The 24,518-nt window shown below is 40.0% G+C and overlaps 3 protein-coding genes across 8 annotated transcripts in view; all 3 read left to right on the forward strand.

Annotated features, from left to right (window-relative positions):
- Positions 1–24,518, forward strand: part of GRIA4 (glutamate ionotropic receptor AMPA type subunit 4) — a 391,466-nt gene that overhangs the window by 137,367 nt on the left and 229,581 nt on the right. The gene's annotated exons all lie outside the window — the stretch shown is intronic.
- On the forward strand, positions 13,709–14,785 carry LOC311628194 (interferon lambda-3-like). Its single transcript, XM_084895167.1, has one exon. The coding sequence runs from the start codon at positions 14,058–14,060 to the stop codon at positions 14,652–14,654; it is 597 nt and encodes a 198-aa protein (XP_084751293.1). The 5' UTR covers positions 13,709–14,057; the 3' UTR covers positions 14,655–14,785.
- Positions 22,937–23,836, forward strand: LOC311628196 (interferon lambda-3-like). The gene has a single exon (XM_084895169.1). The coding sequence runs from the start codon at positions 23,124–23,126 to the stop codon at positions 23,718–23,720; it is 597 nt and encodes a 198-aa protein (XP_084751295.1). The 5' UTR covers positions 22,937–23,123; the 3' UTR covers positions 23,721–23,836.

The raw sequence follows: 24,518 nt of genomic DNA on the forward strand, positions 1-24,518 counted from the left end.
CTGTTGGTCAGTGCTCATCATAGCAACTGGTCGTTCTGTTGTTGGGTTGATTTGCTTATTATGCTTTTATTATTGAGGATTATTGTTGTTGTTGAAAATAAAATTTTATAGGGACACAACTGCACTCATTTATGTATCATCTTTGGTTACTGTCGAACTACAATGGCAAAGTTGAGTAGTTGCACAGAGACTGTATGGCCTGAAAAGGCTAAAATATTTACTGACCCATTACAGAAGCTTGCCAAACTGACTTAGAACCTTCATTGAAAATTGACTACCTCAACAGAATCATCTTATGTAAAAAAGATGCTTAAATTTGTGCTTGTTCTATGTATGCTGTCATTGCTAAGTAATCTAAATTTTTTCATAATACAAATATCTTTTTTAAATTATTCATAAAATTAACTCAATAAATATTTGTAAAGCTTATTTTAGGATCTATGGAAGAGTGTGAATATGAGTACCATGGAAATCCTATCTAATAAAAAGGGAATATGCTAATTGACCCTCACGCCATCACAAAGATGGCGGCTCCCACAGCCAATAAGGAGAAAATATGCTAATTGACTGCTACACCCTCAAAGATGGCAGTGCCCACAGCCAATAAGGAGGGATTATGCTAATTGAATGCCATGCCCTCAAATATAGTGGTATCCACAGCCACAAGATGGTGGCACCATCTTGTCTTTCAGCCCCGCCAGGGAGCAGGCACATGGCATGGCTGGGCCCACCCTGAAGCAGATCTGGCTGCTCTGCATGCCTGCCTTCAAATTCCCCCAGTCCCCTCAGCCCCCCAGCTGGCCCGAGGCTCAGGTAACCAGGACTGGCTGAGGCTTGCTCTGCTGGCAGTGGCAGCAGCAGAGGTATGATGGGGGCGTCACCTTCCCCTGAAGGCTTCCCTGACCCTGAGAGGGGACAGATGGGCCTAAGGGACCCCCCTCCATTGCATAAATTTTCATGAGCCAGGCCTCTAGTAGAATTATAAATCCATAATATCATGAACATAGGTGTTTGTACCTGACACATTACTGGCCTAACAAGTTCTTATTTTCCTACCTTCCACAATAATAATGAAACATTCCTTTCAATTATAATACATAGAACTTAAGCCTTTCTAATTAAAGAGGATACCCTGGAATCAAGGCCTGATCAAAGTCTCTAATGCACAGTATCAAACTAGAGAATATGCTTAATGCCAATTGATTGCCTTTATGAAAAACAAAATATGTCCATTGTGTGTGTATGTGTCGGGGGGGGATGAAGGGAAGGGCGGTGGCAAGGAACTATTTCCCAAAGGCATGCAAGCATTTAGAAAATGTTTCTTTTTATGTATACATGGTAGTTAAAGTGAGACTACAAATTAAGAGTTCTCACTTATCTCAAGTCATCTGCAGGGTGTTTTTTTTTTTTTTAATCTGTTTTCATGCTGCCTTATATTTTATGTTAACTAAGTAGTAGATATGGACTTTGTAAATTAAACTTGGAACAATTGTGATCTAAAAATACTTTTAATTTTAGGATGAATTTAGACTTATTCCCAAATCCTAATTGGGTTTGCACATATGGCTTAGTTTTGTTTGATGACATACATATTTACTAGCTCAGATAAAAATTAGACCAAAGCAGAGGCACCATCATCTTTAAGCTGGATTGTCACCAAAGCCTCTTGGCTGATTTCTCTGCTTCTGCCCTTGCACCAGTATGTATCCTTTCTTCACAAGCGTCAGAGTGAGCCTTCTATAACATTCCCTTCCAAAAGCTACCCAAGGGCTTCCTGCTCACACAATGTAAAGGCAAAGTTCTTATGAAATCATGCCAGGCACATTCTATTGTGCTCTTTGCCCTGCCTGGAATATGCCATGCCGATATCAGATGACCTCACTCCCTCCACTCCTTCTCCTGTTGTTGTCTTTGTTTATTGTCACCTTTCAGTGAGACCGTCTCTGACAAGCTCCATTCTTTTTTAATTTTTAAAAATATATATTTATCGATTTCAGAGAGGAAGGAAGAGGAAGAGAGAGATAGAAACATCAATGATGAGAGAGAATCATTGATCGGCTGCCTCTGCACACCCCACAATGGGGATCGAGCCCGTAACCCAGGCATGTGCCCTTGGCTGGAATCGAACCTGGGACCTTTGAGTCTACAGGCCAATGCTCCATCCACTGAGCCAAACTGGTCAGGGCACAACTTCCATTCTTAACCTGAGCATTCCCCGGTCACCTTTCTGGTTTTTTTTCCCCTCTAGAATATTTCACTCCCCCACATTCTATACATTGTATATATATTTACTCACTTAACATAGGCTTCATTACAATGGGCATTTTATTTACTTATTCGCTGCCCTACCCAGGGTCTAGAATTTGTACCTGGAACAGAGAAGATGCATCATACATTGGCAGCTGAAGTTTCATAAATGAATTGAAAATTGGCACAAATGATGATGAAAGAAAGAAAGGACTGAAGCATGCACAATCATCTAATCGTTATCACAGGAGACTGTGGTAGGCTGGAGTTCCTGAGGCCCAGGAAGAAATGACTGGGAGTGCTTATCACATGACACATATGGAATTCAGGAAGATTCTGGCATTCCTGCCATTTATCTAGTGTTTATTCTTGAGCTAGAAAAAAAAAATTAATTTTAACACTTAACAATTTCTGACTACATAAATACGTGCTCGAGTGTGTTCTTAAAATATTTGAAAATGGAGAAGAAATTCTAATATGTTCTGTTCTAATTTACCAGGGTCAGGCATACATCCAACATGGTTTTGATGACTCAGATACATTGTTGTTGGTTTGTGTTTTTTAATAATATAAGAAGCATATACCACAAAATGCAAATAAAAAAGAAAACTACTAGTATGAACAAGGAAAGCGGCTGATCATAGATGTTATGAAAAAGTTGCTTTTCAAGTTGTATCTGAGAATTTTCAATTTGATAATAAGATCAAGTGCTTACCATGTGCAGGTATGGTTCTAAAATGTATACATATATAAAGTCATTTTGTCTGACAGCATTCTGAAGTAGGTGATATTATTAGTTCCATTTACAAATGAGGAAATGGAGGCCTCTCAAAGTTAAATAACTTGTACAAGGTCATACCACAAATAACAATCAGATCTAGGCTTCAAATCAAGACTGTTTGACTTCAAAAATCTGTGTTTTTAACCACTATACTGTGACATCATTAATGTGAATCAGGGATCGCCAAAGAAGATTACGAAATAAGCATGTGCTGTACAGTTAATATATATTACTATGCAGCACCAGGAAAACCCACCCTGAAAGACTCATAAAAGAGCCAGTCACAGATCCAAATATTTCAGCTTTAGAAATTTACTTCAGCAAGGGCATCTGAGTCCTGCAGCTGCTATGTGTGGTCTTTTGTGTGGCCACAGGCGTTGGCTGTTCCACCAGAGCACTTAATGGAGGGTGACAAGGCTAGCTTAGTGGGCACTGCCAGCCCCAGGAGGTAATGCCAAGTTTAATACTGAAAGTCAAACATATGCATGTGCCAATTTTCTTTTAAATGCATTTTTATTGAAGAAAAACAAAGTTGTGTTCTAAAAACATCATCTGTGGTTGGATAAAAGATGATATTGGCATCAAATAGTAGCATTAGCAGGCTTTACACATTGAAAATTGGTTTTCAAACTGGAGATGATAGAGTGATGAAATCAGACAATTACATTGAGGAGTGACCACTTGGATACCAAGTAAATAACCATCAGAACCTACATATTTCAATTTTAGGAAGTCAAAGTGTGGCTTAAGTTTTAATGTTAAAAAAAAAAAAGCAAAAAAGGAAACAAAAGAAATAAACTGCCCAATTGGTATGGCTCAATGTTGAGTGTCAACCCATGAACCAGGTCACGATTGGATTGCAGGTCAGGACACATGCCTGGATTATGGGCTCAATCCCTGGTGGGGATCATGTGGGGAGACAACTGGTTGATGATTCTTTTATCATTGATGTTTCTATCTCCTCTCTCCCTCCCCCTTCCTCTCTCTGAAATCAATTATATATATATATATATATATATATATATATATATATATATATATATATATATATATATATAGTTATTTATTTATTTTTTAATATATAAGAAGGAGGCCCCACCTGGTACTTTCTAAGAATAACTGCTTCAATGGCCATAACAAATGATGCTTTGGTGCATGGAGCCTCCCTTATATGAGTTGAGTTAAACTAAATTAAGTGTCGGGATGATCACTTACATGTGCATAATAAGTGAATATACTCATAAACTATAGATTTTGATAGCCAAGATAAAACAGAACACAAATCATTGTAAAGAAAGTATACTATGTAAGTAACATAAGAAAAATTACAAAGAAAATTGATTGGGAGATTTAAAGAAAAAAGATCACATATCAGATTTAGTGCAATGACTGGACCACAAGGAGGAGGCTTTCAACAAGCGGAGAGGGAAGACATTACAGGAAGAGATTGATGGGTAAAGGGGAAGAGGTGGGAAGGTAAGTCTCAACATAAATGGCTAGCTGTTCACATTATCTGGAATATAGGCACTCCATACCCTGAGAAGCTTATGTCTAGTAAGGGAACTATGAGCAAGTGGATAAGAACTGGGTCTGACTCTGGCTCCTCAGACCTCAGGCAGTAACTGACATGTAATAGGTGTTTGGTTACTGTTAGATGAGAGGAAATGGCAGGGAGGTGAAATGAAATGACATATTGGTAAATGTAGATGAAACACAATGTATAATGGCGCCTATGCTAATAACCATTATACAGTGAAGCCCAGCTCTGAGGCGCATACAAGACTGCAGGGGTACCCAGAGGGCAGGTCATTTTTCTTAGATAGTTGGGGGGGGGGGACTTCAAAAAGGAAAACATTTGTGCTGAGTAGATCTTTTAAAAAATGGTTAAGAGATTTTGAGATGAAGTAGGGGGAGGAGGACATTGTTTTGAAGGAAGCAGTGTAAACAAGTGTATATGTCATTCAAATGGTAAGTAACTCACTATGGCTCAAGAATAGAGGGATTGGGACTGTCTGATGAGTTTTTTAGAACAGATGAGACAGATAATGTTGGATTGTGTAAGCCCCACCTAAGAATTTGGATTCTGTTCCCTAGGTAACAAGATGCCAATCGTTATTTTAAAATAGCATACTGACATGATACAAGTTTATGCTTTAGAAATATATGCTAAAGTAGAATGGAGAATGATATGGAGGTGGTGAGATTTGGCATCCAAGAAAAAAAGCAGCCAAAAAAATTACAATGTGACACATAAACAAGAGGAAAAAAAGCATAGTTAAACCTATATACATAAATGCCAAGGAGGTGTCAAGCTCATGAATCATCAGAGTAGGCTGACTTTAATCAAAGTTTGTCATTTGGGATTTGAGGCAAGATCTTATTTTAAAGATCCACACCCGCCTCACCCATTTTAACTTGAAAGTAACAAAAACAATATATAAACTACTGTTTACTTTAACTCATGGATTTCACATCTACTATGTATTTCAATTTGTGTTAAAGATACTAGTAAAAATATCAATATAGAAATATTATTTGTGTCATAATACATCATTTTTATTACTATTTGATGTATTTGCATAATACATATTATGGAATATGGATGACAAAGTGCTATAGCTTGCTATAGTCTTATAATGCGTCAAACATCCTGATGCAAGAGTTTCATATATGATGACATCTTGCTTGTATTCCAGACTATTCTAGAGAGTTTGTCAGTAAAGTATACAAAAGAATTGATTCTAATTATGTCATTGACCTGTTTGGATTCACTCTTTGAATTAATACACCAGTTACATATTGTGTAGAATTCTAATATCTTCTATGAACTACTATAATGTCATGCCACTTAATAGGGAAGTTTGTTGGACTATCCATTACACAGATAGTTGGAGTTTCATTTAGTAATTATTTTCTGTACTAAAAACAGCTTGCCAAAATATCATATATATATATATATATATATATATATATATATATATATATATATATATATATATATATATATAAAAGCCTAAGCACCATTACAACCTGAAAACTGGATAACCAGCCGGTAGCTATGATGCACACTGACCACCAGGGGTCAGACGCTCAATGCAGGAACTGCCTCTTGGTGATCAGTGCGCTCCCACAGCCAACCTCCTGTGGCTGGCCAACCTCCCACAGTCTTTGCCCCCAGCTGGCTGGCCCCGATCAGCCCCTGATCACTGGCCAGCCTGAGGGACCCCAACCATGCATGAATTTGTCCGCCAGGCCTCTAGTTCAGTATATAATTCTAAGAGTTTCAATAACTTCATGATAGGTTTTGCACAATGCAAAGCTATTGAAACAATAAAACTAAACTGTTCTGTACAGAGTTTGCTAGTAACCTTTACAAATGTAGTATTTATATGTTATGTCATGGACTAACACATGCAGTGCCTGTTGTGAGTGAGTCTTCTGATTTGGTTACTTAGTTCTGAAAAATTTTGCAATTTTATGAAGAAAAAATTCCTTCTAATGGCCTTTATTTAATATATGAAACAACAATTTGAACAATATTGTTTTCCACTCTTGATGGTATATTTTTGCCAAATTTTACCTATTTTATCTCTTAGTTTGTCTAGATAAATATATGTGTAGAAGTTAAATTGATTAGATACTTGTTCACATTTATTAGCCCCTTCCACAATTACCCAAACTTTAAATATGTTAATACATGGTTTAAGAATAGCCTCTGATTTAACTTTTTAAATAAACCGAATCATCCAATTTATTTTTTCTGTTTCCTGGCTGCCAAGTAGTCCTGGAGAAAGACATACAGTAGGATACTTTTCTTCCATTACAAACTGACCCAGGCCCTCATTTCTATTTATCTCTAGTTAAAATCCTATTCGTTTTCCCAGTGCTCTTATTCCAAATATTTTATCTTTTATTTTTCCCAAATATAAAACTGGACTTTCTCTACTCCTTTAATTCTCTGGAGATAGGAGTACTTTTACTGAGACCGTTTGACATGAGCTCCCTCAATTTTTATCAAAATCAAAGTGCTCTGTATACTCATCCATTTCCTCCTGTGTGCTTTCTGCTTCAGGAAATAGTCATCGCCTTCAATAACCTTCCAAATGAGCCCATGTTTTCTTTCAACCTCAAAGATCTTTCTCTTCAATTATCTAGACTTCCTCTTCAACCTTCAGTTTCTCCCCCTCCTCTTTCTATACACAGGACTGAAAATTTCCCAAACTATGATCAAACACTGAAGCACCCTTTATAATCTGAATTCACCTGAGCCATTATGCTGTCTCTCATCAGCAAATAGTCATTGAAACATAGTCCACAAAACTCTTCCTGTATCTTTACTCTTTCATCCTCTGTACTTTCGGTTCTATCTACCCCTCTCTACAGAATTTAACCTCTTTAAAAATTAGCCTTTGGCTCTCCAAATCCAAAGATGTTCTTGATATTTCACACTCTTGAACGCTTCGTATTCTTTATGCTTTTAAATTTCTCTCTGGTTTCTGAAACTATTTTGTGTTCCTTTTGGAAACACTGTGCTCCCATGCTCATCAATACTTCATAGTCTTTGCCTTATAGACCTGCTCCTAAATATAGTATTCTCATTACTCAACTCTGCTCTCTCAACCTTCTCGCAGGAGCCAATGCTATTTTTGCCATTGTACTAACTATAATTTTGAACAGAATGAATCAGAAATCCCTATCTCTGCATGAGTTCATGCTAAAGCTTTAGTCACTTTTTTTTCCAACAAGTTCCTCTAAGCAGGTATAATTAACATTTGTAAATAAACCAACTTATATATGTTATTTTGGTAATTCTTGGGAAATAGGCAATAAAATAATTAGGTATAAAGGATTATTATTTACGCTTTGTGTTTTGCCTGTGGAATATATACTATAAGTATTTTAGATGATGCTAGAGATAGATAGATAGATAGATAGATAGATAGATAGATAGATGATAGAAAGATTTATGTAATTATGTATTTGTATGTGTAAAATGTTAACATTATGCTAATTTGAATAAAGGGTGTATGGTTTTTTCTTGTATTATTTTTATTCTCAAACATTTCTAGAAGTTAAAATTATTACAAAATAAAAATTTTAAAAAGATGTGGAATGTAACTAAAGTTGGTTTGAGAGGGAATTTTATAGCTTTGAAGATATTTATTATAAAACAAGGAAACAAAACACAAATAAGTTGAGTTTTCAACTCAAGCTTAAAAACAAACAAACATCATAGTCAAACATGCAGAAAAGGGCAGAAAATAATATACATGATTAATAGTAAAGTTAATCATGTATATTATTTATATAAAGTTAAGAAGGTGCAGGCTGGGCTGAGGTGCACTCCTTCCTTTTCCCCAACCATGCATGAATTTTATACATCGGGCCTCTAGTTTTGGGAATAAAGATTCTACACTGAGAACTTCCACTTTTCAGAATTTTCTAAATTTCAGAATAATCTAAAAGTTACAGGGAATTTTCACCTACCTATTTATTGCCCAAAAGATGCCCATTCTCTCCTTCATCTCCCTCTACTATTTGTTTCTTTCATCCATTTTTATTAGAATAATTGACTATACTTTAAATGTGCCTTTCTCTGTCTTTACTATTGAAATTGCACTATCATTAAAGTAAATGCATTTATGGGAAGATATGCCCTAGTTTGGAAGTTAAAGACAGTCTTTTCTGAGGCAGTGATGTGAGTACCATGATTTAAGTGATGAGTATGATGCTCAAGGAAAAAGTGGGAGGAAGGTGGAAGAGAAACATGTGTAAAAATTTTGAAACAAAGAAAAAATAAGCATTCTCAAGAAAGTAGAGCAAACTGAGAAATAAGAGATAAATATAAAAGAAAAATAGCAATAGTAAAAAAAAAAAAAAAAAAAGATTGAGCAATAGTAAAAAAAGATTAAGAAACCAATAAAATAAAATACTACACATATCAAATTAGAAAAGATCTTTGCTAATAACGATATCTACATTAATAGGAAACAAGCCTTCTTAACCATTTTTCATAATAATATTAATTTGCGCAAGTTCTGTTGTACAAAACTACATTTAGAAATCCTTTTTAATGAAAGAGTAATATGCAAATTGATCATCACTCCACACAAGATGGTTGCCCCCATGTGGTCAAAGATGGCTGCTCCCATGAGGACACAAGATGGCCACCACAAGATGGCCATCAGGGGAGGGAAGTTGGGAGAGACCCAGGCCTGTAGGGGAGGACAGTTGGGGGGGGGAACAGGCCTGCCGGGGAGGGAAGTTGGGGGTTACTGGGCCAATAGAGGAGGGCACTTGTGGGTGACCAGGCTGGCAAGAGAGGGTAGTTAGGGGTGACCAGGCTCGCATGGAAGGGCTGTTAGAGGTAATCTGGCTGGCAGGGGAGAAGTTTGGCATTGATCAGGCTGGCAGGGGAGTGGTTAGGGGTTGATCAGGCTGGCAGGCAGAAATGTTTAGGGTCAATCAGGTGAATGTTTGGGAGTCAGCTATCCTGAATTATGAGAGGGAATTCTGACTGCCTGTTTAGGCCCAATCCCACCGAGGGGTCCCAAATTGAAGAAGGTGCAGGCTGGGCTGAGGTGCACTCCTTCCTTTTCCCCAACCATGCATGAATTTTATACATCGGGCCTCTAGTTTTGGGAATAAAGATTCTACACTGAGAACTTCCACTTTTCAGAATTTTCTAAATTTCAGAATAATCTAAAATTTGCATGAAGGCTAATATAAAAATGTGATAGAAATAAGATGTTTATAATTATTTAGTAATTAAAAAGGGAAATTATTTCTTGAATCAGCACAGATCAAGTTAGCATCTTATGAATAGTATCTAACAATTCTATCATAAAATTATTCTTTTTCCTTATTTTAAAGATAAAGAAACAGTTTAATAGAACCTAAGAAAGTTGTCCCAAATCATATGAAGAGTGGGTCAGGAATCCAAGACTTACGTAGTCTGGCAATAAAATGTGCTCATTGAATCACAATAGTGTGGTGATTGTGGGGTTGGATGCAGGTGGAAGAGGGATGGGGGAGGTAAATGATGATAGAAAATAAATAAAGAGGAAAAAATTCATTTTTATAACAGCTAAAAAACAGATATCATTTAGCTATGCAATACCAGGATTTAAAAAATCATATTGTATCCACATACTTGCTATTAGAAATGATTCATATATTAAGACTATCTATATATATACAAAAGGCTAATATGCAAAGTGTTCCCTCGGCAGTTCAACTGGGAGACCAGGAGCTTCATCACTTGCTATGACATGCACTGACTACCAGGGTGGGCGAAGCGGAGCAAAGGAAGGCCTCAGCTGGCAGCTGTGGAAAGAAGGCTCTAGCTGGAAGGCCCTGTTGGCCCCGATTTCCAGCCAAGCCTAGGGACTCTTTCTGTGCATGAATCTCATGCGTTGAGCCTCTAGTATCAGAAATAAACACTGATACTATACACCTTTCACAACCACATTAAATTTACAACTAAAATACATAAAAACTATCATAAAGAACCACCCAAAATTTGGCTCAATGGATGGCCTATAACTAGATAAGTAAAGAAGAAAGTACATCAAGACTGGTAGGATGGGTAGAGATATGGAACAGGCTGATCCAACACCCATGTGTGGCATCTTTTTAAATCTGGAGGGTTATCTCCACTGCAGAGACCTCCCCTGAGAAGCAAGGGGTCCCAGCCCTACACTAGACCCTCAGCCCAGGGTTCCAGAGCTGGGAAGAGAAGTCCCCATAACTCAGAGCTATAAAAATCAATGGGGATTGTGGTTGAGTAACACAGGGACTGCTGGAGTCCTAGGAAGTTCCCCTTAAAAGGCTAGTGCAAAAACTTATATGGTCCCACTTCCTCTGAGATATAGCACCAGATGGTGGCTTTTTTGCATCCAGGGACATGTGGGAGGATCTGGATTGTCTTGTGTCAGGGCTGGAACTCGGGGGTGGCTTTCTTCCAGATGGAGATGCTCACATGGGTCATTGTTCCTGTACTGGGACCTCCCCATCACAGAGCTGACTAGCAACCATATCTGAATTTCCATCAGCCTGGCCCACATTGTTTGCTCCACCCTGGTGATTCCCTGAGACTCTGCCCCATTCTATTTGCAGCCCTGGCGCAGCTGTTTGGCCTGAATGGCCTGCTCTGGCTCAGGCTTCAGACTTTCCTAAAGTATCTCAAATAAGTAGAAACTGGCTTCATCATACTCCAAACCTATCAATGAGAAGCCCAAGACTTAGCACCAGCCTGGCTTTCCTCACAGTTGGTCCTCGCTTGAGCAGTTCCAAGCCCAATATAAATAACATTCATCTTCAGATATCTCTCTGTAGCTCCTTCCAGGCAGCCCCAGGCAATAACTGACTTTGCACCTCCCAAGAGCCCCAGATACAGTGCACCTGGTGGACAGCTTCAAACCATAATAGATTATAACTCTACACATCCATAAGTGACACACTCAAGGCACAAACTCAGTGAGAAATAAAGCCCCACTGAAGCAAGTTCTGCTCCATATGAGTATCTCCTGCACAGCAGCTCTCCCAATGTAGTTAAAGCTGGGTCTTACAGCCAATTGGCCTGAAAGTTATGCCAACAGCAATCAAGGCTCAACTACAAGACTGAGCACATAACCCACACAGGGATATACATAGACTTCCCAGATCAAGTGACTGGGGAGGCTGAGCCACTGGGCCCTACAGTACACCTACTACACAAGGCCACTCTACAAATTCAAGGAAACATAACACTTCTACCGAATACATAGAAACAAACAAAGAGAAGCAGCCAAAATGCAGAGACAAAGAAACATGTCAAAAATAAATGAAATGGAATCAAGCAAACAAATAATAACAATGATTATAATGTTGCTCAAGGATCTTAATGAAAGTTTCAAGGGACTTAGTAAAACTTTGAAGGATCTTAATGAGAATTTTAAAGACATGAAAAAGAACCAGTCAAAAATTAAGCATACACTAACTGAAATAAAGAATAACTTACAATGATTCAACAGTAGAGTAGAGCATCCCAAGAATCAAATGAATGATTTGGAATATAAGGAAGCAAAAAAAAAAAAAAAAAAAAAAAAAAAAAATCCAATCAGAAGAGAAAAAATGATTCCAAAAATATGAGCTTCTGTAAAAAGCCTTTAGGATAACTTCAAGTATACCACATTCACATTATGGGAGTTCCAAAAGAAGAAGAGAGAGGGCAAGATATTGAAAACCTATTTGAAGAAATAATGACAGAAATTACCCATACTTGGTGGAAGAAATAGACTTACAAGTCCAGGGAGTGCAGAGACTCCCAAATAAAAGGAACCTAAAGAGGACCACACCAAGACACATCATAATTAAAATGCTAAGTGTGAAGAACAAAGAGAATCTTAAAAGCAGTTATCTACTGATACAAGGGAACACCCATACAACTGTCGGCTGATTTATTAATGGAAACTATGCAAGCCACAAGGGAATGGCAAGAAATATTCAAGGTAATATTCAAGGACCTACAATCAAGATTACTCCACTCAGCAAAGGTATCATGTAGAATTGAAGGTCAGAAAAACAGCTTCACAGACAAGAAAAGACTAAAGGAGTTCATTACCATGAAACCAGTATTACATTAGATGTTGAAAGGTTTTCTTTAAAAAAATATATATATGTGTGTGTGTGTGTGTGTATGTATATATATATATATATATATATATATATATATATATATAATTGATTTTTACAGAGAGGAAGAGAGAGGGATAGAGAGTTATAAACATCGATGAGAGAGAAACATCAATCAGCTGCCTCTTGCACACCCCTATTGGGGATGTGCCCACAACCAAGGTACTTGCCCTTGACTAAAATCAAACCTGGGACCTTTCAGTCCTCAGGCTGAAGTTCTATCCACTGAGCTAAACTGGTTTCAGCTGAAAGGTATTCTTTAAGAAGAGGAAGAAGAAAACCAAAAGTATGAACAATAAAATGGCAATAAATAAATATGTATCAATAATTGAATCTAAAAAGCAAAGTAAATGAACAAGAAATCTAATGAATAAAATAGAATCAAAGACATAGAAATATGTAACAGATTGAGGAATCTCAGAAGGAAGGAGTGTGGAGTATAGGAATAGGTTTACCAAAGATCTTATATGCAAATATGTATTAATTATGGACACAGACAATAGATAGTGAAAGTCTGGGTGGGAACTGGGTAGAGAGAGGGTAATGGGGGAGGGAGGAGGAGAGGGGACTATCAATAATATTCTGAACAATAAAGATTTTTTTTAAATAACAAATTTTTTAAAAAATAAAAACAGCAATGTCCTAGCCTCTTCCTGTGGACTGAAGGATCCCGGGTTCAATCCTGGTCAAGTACTTATACCCAGGTTGTGGGCCCAAGTAGGGGACATGCAAGAGGCAGCCAATCAATGATTCTTTCTCATCATTGATGTTTCTCTCCCTCTCCCTTCCTCTCTGAAATCAATTTAAAAAAAAAAAAAAAAAAAAAAAAAAAAAGAAAGAAAGATAAAAGAATGGAAGGAAGGAAGGAAGGAAGGAAGGAAGGAAAGAAGGAAGGAAGGAAGGAACGAAGGAACGAAGGAACGAAGGAAGGAAGGAAGATTCCATAAGAGGAATCTTTCTCTTATGACCTCACCTTCTGCAGGTGTTTCAGAGTCCTTATCACTTTCTCTTTCCCTTTAGCTGCTCAACTGACTCCAGGCCCCGCCCTGCACAGGCTGGCCTTTCCCAGCCTGGGGCCTCCCCTAGTGGCAGGTGTGTTTTCACTTTTCCTACATCAGCTGGGATTGCCCCTCTGTCCAAGCTAAAAGCTGCACCATGGAGCCCAGTGCGCCATTCCCTGTCAGCAGAGCTGCAAGTTCAGACATACAGACAGAACAGCAGCCTGAGACACAGAAGAGGAGACTGAGACCAGAGACACCAAACAAGGCTGGTGACACCCAGGTGACGGCCTCTGTGTGGACACGTGGACCCCCATCTGCTGACAGAGACCAGAGACCAGAGGCCAGAGACCAGGATGAAGCCGGACTGGGCTGTGTGGTGCACGCTGGTGCTGATGCTGATGGCCGCGGTGCTGACCAGGACAGGAGCAGTTCCTGCCCCTACGCCCCCCAGGACTCACCTGGGTGCCAGGGGCTGCCACCTGGGCCACTTCAAGTCTCTGTCCCCGCAAGAGATGAAGGCCTTCAAGAGGGCCAAGGACGCCCTGGAAGAGTCGCTCCAGCTCAAGAACTGGCGCTGCAGCTCCCGCTCACTCCTCAGGCCCCGGGACCTGAGGCAGCTGCAGGTGTGGGAGCGCCCTGTGGCCTTGGAGGCTGAGCTGGCCCTGACACTGAAGGTCCTGGGGACCGTGACGAACTCGAACCTGGGGGACATCCTGGACCAGCCCCTCCACACGCTGCAGCACATCCACTCCCAGCTTCAGGCCTGTGTCCCAGCTCAGGCCCCAGCAGGCCCCAGGCCCCGGGGCCACCTCCACCAGTGGCTGCATCGCCTGCGGGAGGCCGAGAAGAAGGAATCCCAGGACTGCCTTGAAGCCTTTGTCACATCCAACCTCTTCCGCCTCCTCACCCAGGACCTGAAATGTGTCGCTGCTGGAGAGCTGTGTGCCTGACCCTGAGACCCGCAGGCCACCTGTGCCAGCATCATGGATTTTATTTATGCAAGCCCCCTTTTTTAATTTATTGTCACCCAACCGCTATTTATATATTTATATATTTATGTGTGTGACTTGTCAAACTCAGACCTGACAAAATATTTATTTTTCTACTTTTGTAAAAATTTTGCAAATAAACAATGAATACTTTAAAATAAGTATTTATCAACTTATCTAAACATTAATAAAGAAAAATAAATGCGAAATCTAATATATTCTTGTGATATATGTGTATGTACACTAAGTATGTATATATATGAATACTAGAGGCCCAGTGCATGATTTCGTGAATGGGCATAGTCCAATTGGGTGGGCAGTTGGGGGAGAACAGGCCAGCGGGAGAGGGGGGATAGTTGGGGGTGAGCAGGCAGGCAATGGTGACAGTTGGGAGTGATCAGGTCAGCTGAAGGGGAAAGTTGGGGGTGAGCAAGCTTGTGGGGGGCAGTTAGGGGCAATCAGGCCAGCGAGGGAGGGCAGTTGGGGGCAAGAAAGCTGGCAGGGTGGGCAATTGTTGGAGAGGAGGCCAGCAGGCAGAGTGGTTAGGGGCAATCAGGCAGGCAGGCAGGTGAATAGATAGGAGCCAGCAGTCCCAGATTGGGATATGGATGTCCGACTGCCCCTGAGGGATCCCATATTGGAGAGGGTGTAAGCTGGGCTGAAGGACATCCGCCCCATGCACAAATTTTGTGCACCAGGCCACTGATATGTATGTGTATATATATATATATATATATATATATATATATATATATGTGTGTGTGTGTGTGTGTGTGTGTGTGTGTGTGTGTGTGTGTATGTATATGAGTATATACATATATATGAGTAGATAACAGATAAGTGGTAAAAAGATATTTTTTTTAAACCAGATAGTATGTATCTGAATTTGAGGTTTACCACAAACCTCAGAAAGATTTTAAGGAAATTCAGTGAGATAATTCATGTAAACTGTTTAGCAGAATGCCAGGCACATAGTGATACTCAACAAAATATACACCTCTGATATCAACATGTACACCTCACACTCCCTCTGACACCAGACGGCAACATAAAATGTCCTTGGTTTTGGAAAGTCTAAATGATTTTTTTAAAAACCCAGAACCTTGCCCCAGCTGACTTGTTTCAGAGGAGAGAGCATCAGTTTGTGGATTGAAGGGCCCTGGGTTCCATTCTGGTCAAAGGGCATATGCCTGGGTTGCAAGCTCAACCCCCAGTAGGGGGCATGCAGGAGGCAGCCATGAATGATTCTCTCTCATCATTATGGTTTCTATGACTCTCTTCTTTTTTCCTCTTTGAAATTAAAAGTATATATATTTTTTAAAAAAAGAAAAAAGAAAGAAAAAACCCAGAACCTTGAGAGCTATGGATTGTGAGAGTGGGCAGGACTGACTGAGGGACCCCCACTACAGTGCATTAATTTTCATGCATCAAGCCTCTAGTGTTATACATAAAAACCATCTCCTTAACTGGATTAAAGGTATTTGCTATTGGAATTAAAATTAGAGGTGATTTTAACTTTTTTCTTTTTTTCTTTTTCTTTTTTTAATTTTCTTTTTTTTATTAAATTATTATCTGTGTACATATTTTACCATTGCCACCACTCCCATACATACCTACCCTGCCCAGAGTTTTGTGTCCATTGGCTGTACTTATATGCATGTATACAAATCCTTCTGTTGATCTATTATCTCCCCCAGATCTCCCTCCCCTCCCTGCTGTTATCGATAGTCTGTTTATTGCTTTACTGTCTCTGTATCTTTTGGTTCATCAGTTTATAATGTTCTTTATTATCCATAAATGAGTGAGGTCATGTGGTGTTTCTCTTTCATTGACTGGCTTATTTCACTCAGCATGATGTTCTCCACTTCCATCCAGGTTGCTGCAAATGATGAGAATTACATCTTTTTTATGGCAGCATAGTATTCCATTGTGTAGGTATACCATGGGTTTTTTTTTTATCCAATCATCTGCTGACGGGCACCTAGGCTGTTTCCAAATCCTAGCTATTGTAGATTGTGCTGCTATGAACATAGGGCTGCATATATCCTTTCTGATTGATGTTTCTAGTTTCTTGGAATATAATCCTAGGAGTGGCATTACTGGATCAAATGGGAGTTCCATTTTCAGATTTTGAGGAAACTCCATGCTGTTCTCCACAGTGGTTGCACCAGTCTGCAATCCCACCAGCAGTGCATGAGGGTTCCTTTTTTCCCCATCCTCGCCAATACCTGTCGTTTGTTGATTTGTTGATGTTGGCCATTCTGACAGGTGTGAGATGGTAACGCATTGTTGTTTTCATTTGCATCTCTCAGGTAATTAGTGATTTTGAGCATGTTTTCATGTGCCTCTTGGCCATCCTTCTGTCTTCTTTTGAAAATATTCTATTTAGGTCCCTTGCCCATTTTTTAATTGGGTCATTCATCTTCCTTTTATTTAGTTGTATAAGCTGTCTGTAGATGTTAGAGATTAAACCTTTATCAGTGATAACATTTGCAAATATGTTCTCTCATACAGTGGGCTTTCTTGTTTGTTGATGGTTTCTTTTGCTGTACAGAAACTGTTTATTTTGATGTAATCCCATTTGTTTATTTTCTCTATAGCTTCCATTGCTCTAGGGGCAGTATCAGTGAAGAATTTCTTTTGGCATATTTCTGAGATTTTGCTTCCTGTGGATGCCTCTAGTATTTTTATGGTTTCCCATCTTATGTTTAAGTCCTGTATCCATTTTGAGTTTATTTTTGTGTTTGATGTATGTTGGTGATCTAGTTTCATTCTTTTGCATGTATCTGTCCAATTTTCCCAAGACCATTTATTAAATAGACTGTCCTGACTCCATTGTATATTTGTGCCTCCTTTGTCAAATATTAATTGAGCATAGTGGTTTGGGTTAATATCTGGGCTTTCTATTCCATTCCATTGATCTATATGATTTTAACTTTTTTCTTAGTATTTATCTTTATTTTACAGTTGTTCTTCAGTGAAAATGTTGCCTTTATTATGAGAATAAATAGTTTTTCAAAGAAAGAGTGGTGGTACATAATAAATTGAAGACAATATTCTTTGAAAGTACAAGCTTTTTTAAATGGCCACTTAGTTATCTGCTTCAATTAGTTGGAAGGTTTTACTTACATGGAATAATCTATGAAATAACCCAATTATTGCAATCAAATGAGGACTGGAGTTGTTCACTCGCCATGAAGGTGAAACATTCTATTTTATTTGTCTATATCTTGCCTTATATTCTCATATTTTATATAAAGAAAAGCTATATTTATATGATATAATTTTTAGTCGTTGAGTATTCAAAAAATTCTTCAAAGTTGTTTTAACGGAGCCCAAAATAGCACATTATGCAAGGAATAAATTTTTAAAAATTAATGGTTCAAATACCATTGCCTTAAAGAATAAGTTTGTGGAGACGAGAGAGGGGAGGGCCTAAAAATGTAATGCTTGAGAGCCCATTCTATATATTAACATGGCAGCAATTCATTTCACTTGTTTTAATCAAATGGAAAATGCTGAACATGATTCCAAAAGTCTCCGTTTTTCTAATTCTTCACTAGAAATTAAAAATCTACTGCAGTTAGCATAAATGGGGTTTCGAGGTCCCAAGGAGCAGAATACAGAGAGCATTTAGGAAGGGAAAGGAATCACGAAGTGAAATCCTCCAGGCTGGGTTGGATGCTAGTCTGCTTCATTCATGTTTTTCAACATAGTTTCTCCGATTTCAAAGGCAAGTCAAAGACAGTTGATCCATCCCTAGCAGGTTTTGCTTGCTGGATACAGCGTAGGCCTGCGGCCTGAAAGGTCCCAGGTTTGATTCCGGTCAAGGGCATGTACCTGGATTGAAGGCACATCCCCAGTAGGGGGGTGTGCAGGAGGCATCTGATCAATGTTTCTCTCTCATCAATGTTTCTGAATCTCTATCCCTCTCCCTTCCTCTCTGTAAAAAATCAATAATATATTAAAAAAAAAAAAAAAGAAAGAAAGGAAGAAAGAAAGAAAGAGAAGGAAAGAAAGAAGAAAGAAAGAAAGAAAGAAAGAAAGAAAGAAAGAAAGAAAGAAAGAAAGAAAGAAAGAAAGAAGGAAAGAAAGAAAGAAGGAAAGAAAGAAAGAAGGAAAGAAAGAAAGAAAGAAAAAACATATAGTTGTTCCACAGACTAAGCCAAAGGGAAATAAGTTGGGTCCTCTCAGTTTTCATTCAAAATTTCTAGTTCCCTTTTACATGAAAATCCCATCAGTGTTGCAATTAAAGAAAGACAAATGGAAACCTGAAAAAGTTTTCAGTAAAATGTTGCTACAACTGCATGAAAGAAAGTCTTTTTTGCATTGAATTGTGACTGGCCGGTGATGAAAAGTGTATTTATTTTGAGAATCACAAATGCACAAAATCATGGGTTCATCTAGGTCAACCTTCAACATCGACTACAAGGCCAACTCGATTTGGAAACAAGACAGTGCTCTGTCTTTGGTGGGATCAGGAAGGTGTGGTGAATTATGAGCTTCTAAAACCAGAAATTTGACACATGCTTTGATTGTGAAACTATCAAAATGGAACAGAAGATACAGCAAAGTAACTTTGCTTCATGTTGACACACCATCACAAACTTCAAAACCAGTCTAACACACCTTAAAAGATCTTTCCTGAAAATTATTAACTCACTTGCTGTATTCACCAGACCATGCTTCTTCACATTACCACTTGTTCCCATTGATGGCACACACACTTTCTGCGCAGCTCTTCAAAACACACGAAGAAGTGGAAAATTGGGTCTCTGAATGGATTGCCTTAAACAAGAAAAGTTCTATTGGGACAGTACCCACAAATTACCTGAATGATGGGGGAAATGTGTAGCTAGCAATGGACAATGCTTTAAATAACGCACTTTTGATGTTTTTTTTTGAAATTATCGAGTTTTCTTTTATCACAAAATCCACATTATTGACCAGTATATGATCATAGTAAGCTTTCCATAGAAGAATAATATTCACGTTTATATGCAATAGCTCCAATTTATGGATTACGCCTTTCAATTCATCAGCACTTTTTTTGAAAGCTATAGAATGTCTGCTTCCGATGGGCCCTCAGCTGACTCAAGGAATTGCTTAGAAGAGTAAAAGTATTCCAATAAGTGCATTCGAGAGCACTGGCTAGTTCTCAAAGAGATGAGTGCCTCTCATCTGCCCTCTTACAGGGTCTCAACATGTGTCTTTGTCCCCTTTGCTTTAAAAGCCTTTCAGCTTTTATTATCCAGTTTTATTATTGGGAATATGCACTTTACTATCAGAAACAAGGGAGAAAAAGCCCAAACTCATAGGATCTATACCAATAATATAGGAATATGCAAATTGACTGGGACACCATTACAGTAACAGTAACAATCCAACAGAGACTGTGTAGGGCAGCAAGGCTGGCAGGGGGGTTGGTGAGGGATGACCAAATGACTGAACAGCAAGCTGCATGGGGCGAAAAGGCTGGCTGGGGGCAGTTGGGGGCAATCAGACCAGCAAGGTGCAAAGTAAGGGGCAACCAGAGAGACAGGGTGGGAGCCAGTGAAGGCTGACCAGGCCAGCAGGGGGGCAGTTAGGGGTTACCTGGTTGGCAGGGTGGCAGTTAGGGACAATCAGGATGGCAGGCAGGTGAGCAGTTAGGAGCCAGCAGTGCTGGTGTGTGAGAGGGATGTCCTATTGCCCATTTAGGCCTGATTTCCAGGTTAGGGACTAACCAGCAATCAAACTTTCATCATTTTGTTTCCTTGGAACTGCTGAGGGCTAGGTTAAAACCTGCAAAAGCATCCCATAATGATCCTCTTACGGTAAAAGGGCATGTTAGCTGCCCATCACTTTGTTCTACTACGGCCTTTATTCATACAAACTTACTACAGTTTCTTTGTTTTCCTGTAGTGACAGTCTACATTTTGTTTTTATCATAAATGAATTTTCTAGAAAAGCAAATTGTATACCTTTGTCTTTTTTTCTGAATTTCAAGGTTAATTTTATTTGATATTGGTGATTATTTAGTTGTTCATGTAAAGTAAAAGTTAATGCCTCTGTAGAATTAGTTTATTCCCCAGTTCTGGCCAGTGTCATTCAATGGTTAGAGTATGGATCCACACACCAAAGGGACACCAATCTGATTCTAGGACAAGGGCACATACCTGGGTTGCATATTCAATCATGGCCCAAGTTGGGGTACTTGCAGAAGGAAACCAATGGATGTATATCTTTCACATTGATGTTTCTCCCTCTCTCTCTCTCTCTCTCTCTCTCCCTCCCTCCCTCCCTCCCTCCCTCTCTTCCCTCCGTCTTTCTCTCTTTCCCTCCATCCCACCCCTCACTTCCACTTTCTCTAAATATCAATGGGGAAAATGTCTTCTTGTGAGGATTAACAAAAAACAAAAAACAAAAAAGAAAAACTCATTTTAAATCCTAGAGACAAAAAAATTATATTTTCCATTGATATTATTTCCATTTATAGATAGGTTTATTTAACTCACATTTCTTTTATGTATCTTTCTCTCTGTTAATGTTCTTTTATTTAATTTCCATTCTTTTTTTTCTTTTTTTCTTTTTTTTGCTTAATCCTTTCACCTTTGCTCACTGTTCTTTTAAAAATCACTTATAAACCCCACAAGAATCAGATGAGCAACAATACACAATGTAACTCCTGCTTACTTTAAAGTCTAGTGAACTCAAAGGCAAAGCATACCCAGGTAACGTAGAAAGAATAATGATAAAAAGTACACTATTGTTAATATATATATATATATATATATATATATATATATATATATATATATATTACGTCTTTTGCTTTAGCTGCTCAACTGGCCCCAGGCCCCGCATGCACAGGCTGGTCTTTCCGAGCCTTGGGCCTCCCCTAGAGGCAGGTGTGTTTTCACTTTTCCTACATCAGTGGGATTGCGCCTCTGTCCAATAATATATACATCATCATATATATGGTGATAACAGTACATATCAATGTAGATTATACAAAATTACCTTCTAAAATTAAGTAATAAGAAGTATATCTGGGTCTGAGTTATCTTATCAGTTCCTGTATCCATAACCCTTGACCTGTAAATTATAGACTTCTGCTCCTCAGGGAAATACATCTGGCCTATGCTTCATTACCTCAACAGCACACTAGATATTTGCTAATTAATCTCACAAATTAATCAGGAACTGTTTAATGGGAGGGTTACAGAAGCAGGGGAAAAGTGACATCACTAATACTCTCAACAATAAAGATTATTTTTTTTAATAATTTAAAAAATGTTAGAAAAAAGAAAAAAAAGTTCTGTCCTATCGGATTTGGTCTGCAGACTAAAGGTTCCCAGATCTGATTCTGGTCAAGGACACAGGTCCAGGTTGCAGGCTGGATAACTGGTAGGTGGCAAGCAGGAGGTAGCCAATCAATTATTCTCTCTCATCATTGATGTCTCTCTCCCTCTCCTTCCTCTCTGAAATCAAATTTTTTAACTAAAAGTATCTAACATGTTTTGTTTAATGGGATTTGTTTTCAATGCTAGTCCTGGCATGCTGAGCAGTGCCTAATGCATAGTAGGTAGGCGTGGAAAGGTGAGTTATACTTGATGAATTAATGAAAGTATTAGTCACCCTCTGGGCATGATCCCTGGAAGACCTGGGATTACACCTCAATTCCCAGCACAGCCTCCTATTCCTGCATCTGGACAATTAAAGATGTTTGTCAAGTTGTCCGCCTCCCCTTCTTTTTCTCTTCCTGCTGAGTGGGGAAGAGAGGAAGAGCTGGTCTCCTCTCTTCATTCCAGGCTGCGTAGCCTTTCTGACTCTCTCCCACCCCCAGAAGCCTTCTGCCTTCCTCTTCTCCCCTCCCCTGACAGCCTCCCTCTTGGAGGTTCCAGGTTCTTTGTGGCAACCCCCTAGAGGTGCCTTTCTCCTCCTCTCCCTCCCCTGGGGTATCCTACACAAAGGCAGGTCCCTACATCCCCTACCCAGCAGGGCTCTGAGACCTCCCTCTGTGGCTCGGAGGCTGCCCTTATCCTGAGAATCCTCTCATGACCTCACCTTCTGCAGGTGAATCAGAGTCTGTATCAGTTTCTCTTTAGCTTTAGCTGCTCAAGTGGCTCCAGGCCCCGCCCTGCACAGGCTGGCCTTTCCCAGCCTGGGGCCTCCCCTAGTGGCAAGTGTGTTTTCACTTTTCCTACATCAGTTGGGATTGCCCCTCTGTCCAAGCTAAAAACTGCACCATGGAGCCCAGTGTGGCATTCCGTGTCAGCAGAGCTGCAAGTTCAGACATAGAGACAGAACAGCAGCCTGAGACACAGAAGAGGAGACTGAGACCAGAGACACCAAACAAGACTGGTGACACCCAGGTGACAGCCTCTGCGTGGACACTTGGACCCCTATCTGCTGACAGAGACCAGAGAGCAGAGGCCAGAGACCAGGATGAAGCCGGACTGGGCTGTGTGGTGCATGCTGGTGCTGATGCTGATGGCCGCGGTGCTGACCAGGACAGGAGCAGTTCCTGCCCCTACGCCCCCCAGGACTCACCTGGGTGCCAGGGGCTGCCACCTGGGCCACTTCAAGTCTCTGTCCCCGCAAGAGATGAAGGCCTTCAAGAGGGCCAAGGACGCCCTGGAAGAGTCGCTCCAGCTCAAGAACTGGCGCTGCAGCTCCCGCTCACTCCTCAGGCCCCGGGACCTGAGGCAGCTGCAGGTGTGGGAGCGCCCTGTGGCCTTGGAGGCTGAGCTGGCCCTGACACTGAAGGTCCTGGGGACCGTGACGAACTCGAACCTGGGGGACATCCTGGACCAGCCCCTCCACACGCTGCAGCACATCCACTCCCAGCTTCAGGCCTGTGTCCCAGCTCAGGCCCCAGCAGGCCCCAGGCCCCGGGGCCACCTCCACCAGTGGCTGCATCGCCTGCGGGAGGCTGAGAAGAAGGAATCCCAGGACTGCCTTGAAGCCTTTGTCACATCCAACCTCTTCCGCCTCCTCACCCAGGACCTGAAATGTGTCGCTGCAGGAGACCTGTGTGCCTGACCCTGAGACCTGGCAGCCACCTGTGTCCTCATCATGGATTTTATTTATGCATGCCCCCTTTTTTAATTTATTGTCACCCAACCGCTATTTATGTATTTATGTGTGTGACTTGTCAAACTCAGACCTGACAAAATATTTATTATTTTTACTTTTGTAAAAATTTTGCAAATAAATAATGAATACTTTAATATAAGTATTTATCAACTTATCTCAACATTAATAAAGAAAAATAAATGGGAAATCCAATATATTCTTGTGATATATGTGTATATACACTAAGTATGTATATATATATGAATACTAGAAGCCCAGTTCATAATTCCGTGAATGGGCGCAGTCCTATTGGGTGGGCAATTGGGGGAGAACAGGCCAGCGGCGGGGGTAGGGGGACAATTGGGGGTGAGCAGGCAGACAATGGGGACAGTTGGGAGTTATCAGGTCGCCTGAAGGGGAAAGTTTAGGGTGAGAAGGCTGGTGGGGGACAATTAGTGGCGATCAGGCCAGCAAGTGAGGGCAGTTGGGGGCAAGAAGGCTAGCAGGCTGGACAATTGATGGAGAGCAGGCCAGCAGGCAGAGTGGTTAGGGGCAATCAGGCAGGCAGGCAGGTGAACAGATAGGAGCCAGCAGTCCCAGATTGAGATATGGATGTCCGACTGTCCCTGAAGTATCTCGTATTAGAGAGGGTGAAAGCTGGGCTGAGGGACATCTACCCTATGCACAAATTTTGTGCACCAGGCCACTGTTATGTATATGTATATATGTATATATGTATATGTGTATATACATATATATGAGTAG

Source organism: Pipistrellus hanaki, assembly GCF_964339955.1.
Source record: "Pipistrellus hanaki genome assembly, chromosome: 9".
In the NCBI taxonomy this organism is placed as follows: domain Eukaryota; kingdom Metazoa; phylum Chordata; class Mammalia; order Chiroptera; family Vespertilionidae; genus Pipistrellus; species Pipistrellus hanaki.

What these genes read in the sequence shown, in the direction of transcription:
- LOC311628194 (XM_084895167.1), top strand. Translation starts at nt 14,058, where the DNA reads ATGAAGCCGGACTGGGCTGTGTGGTGCACGCTGGTGCTGATGCTGATG.
- LOC311628196 (XM_084895169.1), top strand. Translation starts at nt 23,124, where the DNA reads ATGAAGCCGGACTGGGCTGTGTGGTGCATGCTGGTGCTGATGCTGATG.